We start from the raw sequence: 2,500 nt of genomic DNA on the forward strand, positions 1-2,500 counted from the left end.
CGTAATAACTTCGAGTTTTGATTGGTTTACTGGATTATCTCCGTCCTTTTTGATTGGCCAAAGTAATTACTTTGGTTTTGGTTTTACGACACTCGATTGAAACTCACTCTAGTTCATGTTTGTAAATATATAGAACTGATAGAAGCCCAACCGTGTTCATTCATGGTTCGAAGAACCTGTGCTTCACCCCATCTAATAACAGACAGCAACACATCATGTTCACTGGCCTAAACGAAAAAGGAATGTATTAAATTGGAAAAAAATGGAAAGAAAGTAAAAGAACTAGAATAGCATATGTTGTCTTGCATTTAAAGTGCCTATCACTTAAACAAACTTTTCCACTCTATTTATTCTTCGAAACCGTTCCAAATGTATTTGTTGTTTATTGAAGCTTTTTATTGAAAACTCACTTAATTATTCGCTTTGAAAGACGGGGAAAAGTGGTCACCATTGGGAAAAAAAAATCTCTTCGTTTCAGTTACCCGGGGTTAACATTTAACATCGCCTTCTTTACAAAAGTGAAAATGCTTTATTTTCGACAATGTCAGTCCTAGGTCTACAGCGGGACAACTGTCACCTCAACCTACAGTTGAATGGGCCATTTCCGAATTCAAGCTTGCCTCCTCTTCAAAGCGAGTCCAAGTGCGAAGCTTTTCTTATGATAATGTGTTTTCATTCATATGCAAAGTAGAACTTTGCACTTACAATGTAGACTCGCTTTGAAGATGAGGCAGACATGAACTCGGAAATGGCCTATTGCCTACTCCTATGAGTCTCCTATGGATGGGTTTTCAATCAGGTGATGAGATGGCCATGTATATATATTATAGTGCAGAAAACAATAGAGCAAATTATGGCTCATGTTATGCATTATAATTGAGTGAAATTCCCAAAAGACTTTTCTCTCTATTGTTCTGTGCACCAACATGACTGCTGTGACATCAGGCGAAAACTATCTATAGACTTAAGGACGTTCGCGCCAAAATCTTCCTACGGTGAGATTTTCTTCATTTCTCGCCTAGAGTTAGGTCATAAAGTACTTACTCCAAAAATGAAAAAAAAATGGGGGTCACCGACTTCGGTTTCGGAGAAAATGGCAGTGGAAAAATGCCTTCATTTCGAGAAATCGGTCATAATAGCGAGATGTAGGCTCATCTGCTCATCCATCGAAAATCATAAAAATAAACTGTTGGAGTGAAAGTTTCCGTGCATAGGTTTTTAGGAGTGAGATTTTTAGATAATTGTATGCCGCTAGGGATGTGGTTAACAGTAGAGTTCATCCTCGACTAGCGTTTTCGTAAGCTCTATCCGTTGCAACCACTACCGGAATTCGATGGCACGAGGAAAGAAAATGTTAAAAAAAGATAACTTCTTACGGTGAGATTTTTTTCATTTCATCATATTTTGTAGATAGTAAGTAAAGTAAGTGATTCATGATTAAAAAAATAGGTGTCACCGATGATCTGAACGAGTAAAATCGATGTGATTTTGCAAAGCTCTTGGAAAAGTTCGTTTGTCACGCTTTTGCGTGACCTGTCGGGCAAGGACTGGAACCCAAGGGAGGATCGATCGTTGAAGAGATGAAAGGTTTTTACCGAAAAAAAAAACCTTTCTCGAGCATAGCAACGAAGTTTCAAGCAGGGATCATCTTCATTTGGTTGGTGTTTTGTATAATATCTCTCCATTGCCGTCATGCTCATCCTCTGGAGTGTGTTTTTTTGTGAAATTCAGTCGCTGATTGTTTCCACGCAGGTCCGCACTATTCAAGCGGACGAGGACGAAAATACTGCTCAATTTTCACGAAAGTAAAGGAAAAGAACTTTAAAAACATGCATTCACTTTGAACTTAAGTTCGTAGGGTAATAAAAACATTAAAAAGAAACAGCCCCATTAAATTTACTCAACGGTTCGTCCTCGAGTTTTCCATACTTTCAGCCACTAGTCTACTCGATCAGCTACCTTTTCCAGAGCTTTTCCATCCTCCCGCTCACTTCTCTTTGAAGTTTCATGATGATTCGGAAATAAATGTGCCATTCTTTTGCCGGCCTGGAATTTTTTCCTCGGCGTTTTTGTTGCCATGTTATTTTAACTGATGCTTGAAAAATTTGTATGAAAGTCAAGTAGACTAGTGCACGACTGATAAAACCTCGCGAATATCAGTCGTGCTGTAGTCTACTTGTCTTTCATAAATATTTTAAATCAATTTTGACTGATTACGATCTTCTCTGATCCAACGCTGTGCAAGACTTATCGTCCACGGTTTTTGCAAAGGTTTTAAAACCTCAACTTCACTGATACTCGAAGTAATGCGTGACATTTACAGTCGCGTTACCTGCGCAGTAACGTTGCGCACAAACAATTAGCCCGAACGTCCTTAACTGATTAGAGTGTAATCTTGGAGAGCATCCGAACTTGTAATCGAAAGGTCGTAGGTTCGACCCTTCCAATCGACGAGTACTCGGATTTCGATGAACTAACCACAATAATACGGGAAAAAAGC

General features: G+C 38.9%; 1 protein-coding gene across 2 annotated transcripts in view; it reads right to left on the minus strand.

Moving 5' to 3' along the window:
• LOC137985089 (BTB/POZ domain-containing protein 7-like) overlaps positions 1-2,500 on the minus strand; it is an 18,809-nt gene that overhangs the window by 8,355 nt on the left and 7,954 nt on the right. For both annotated transcript variants that reach the window (XM_068832552.1, XM_068832553.1), the window contains exon 4: positions 152-227. In XM_068832552.1, coding sequence (XP_068688653.1) covers positions 152-227 — 76 coding nt within the window. The remainder of the gene's footprint in view (positions 1-151; positions 228-2,500) is intronic.

Source organism: Montipora foliosa, chromosome 14 (assembly GCF_036669935.1).
Source record: "Montipora foliosa isolate CH-2021 chromosome 14, ASM3666993v2, whole genome shotgun sequence".
Classification (NCBI taxonomy): Eukaryota; Metazoa; Cnidaria; class Anthozoa; order Scleractinia; family Acroporidae; genus Montipora; species Montipora foliosa.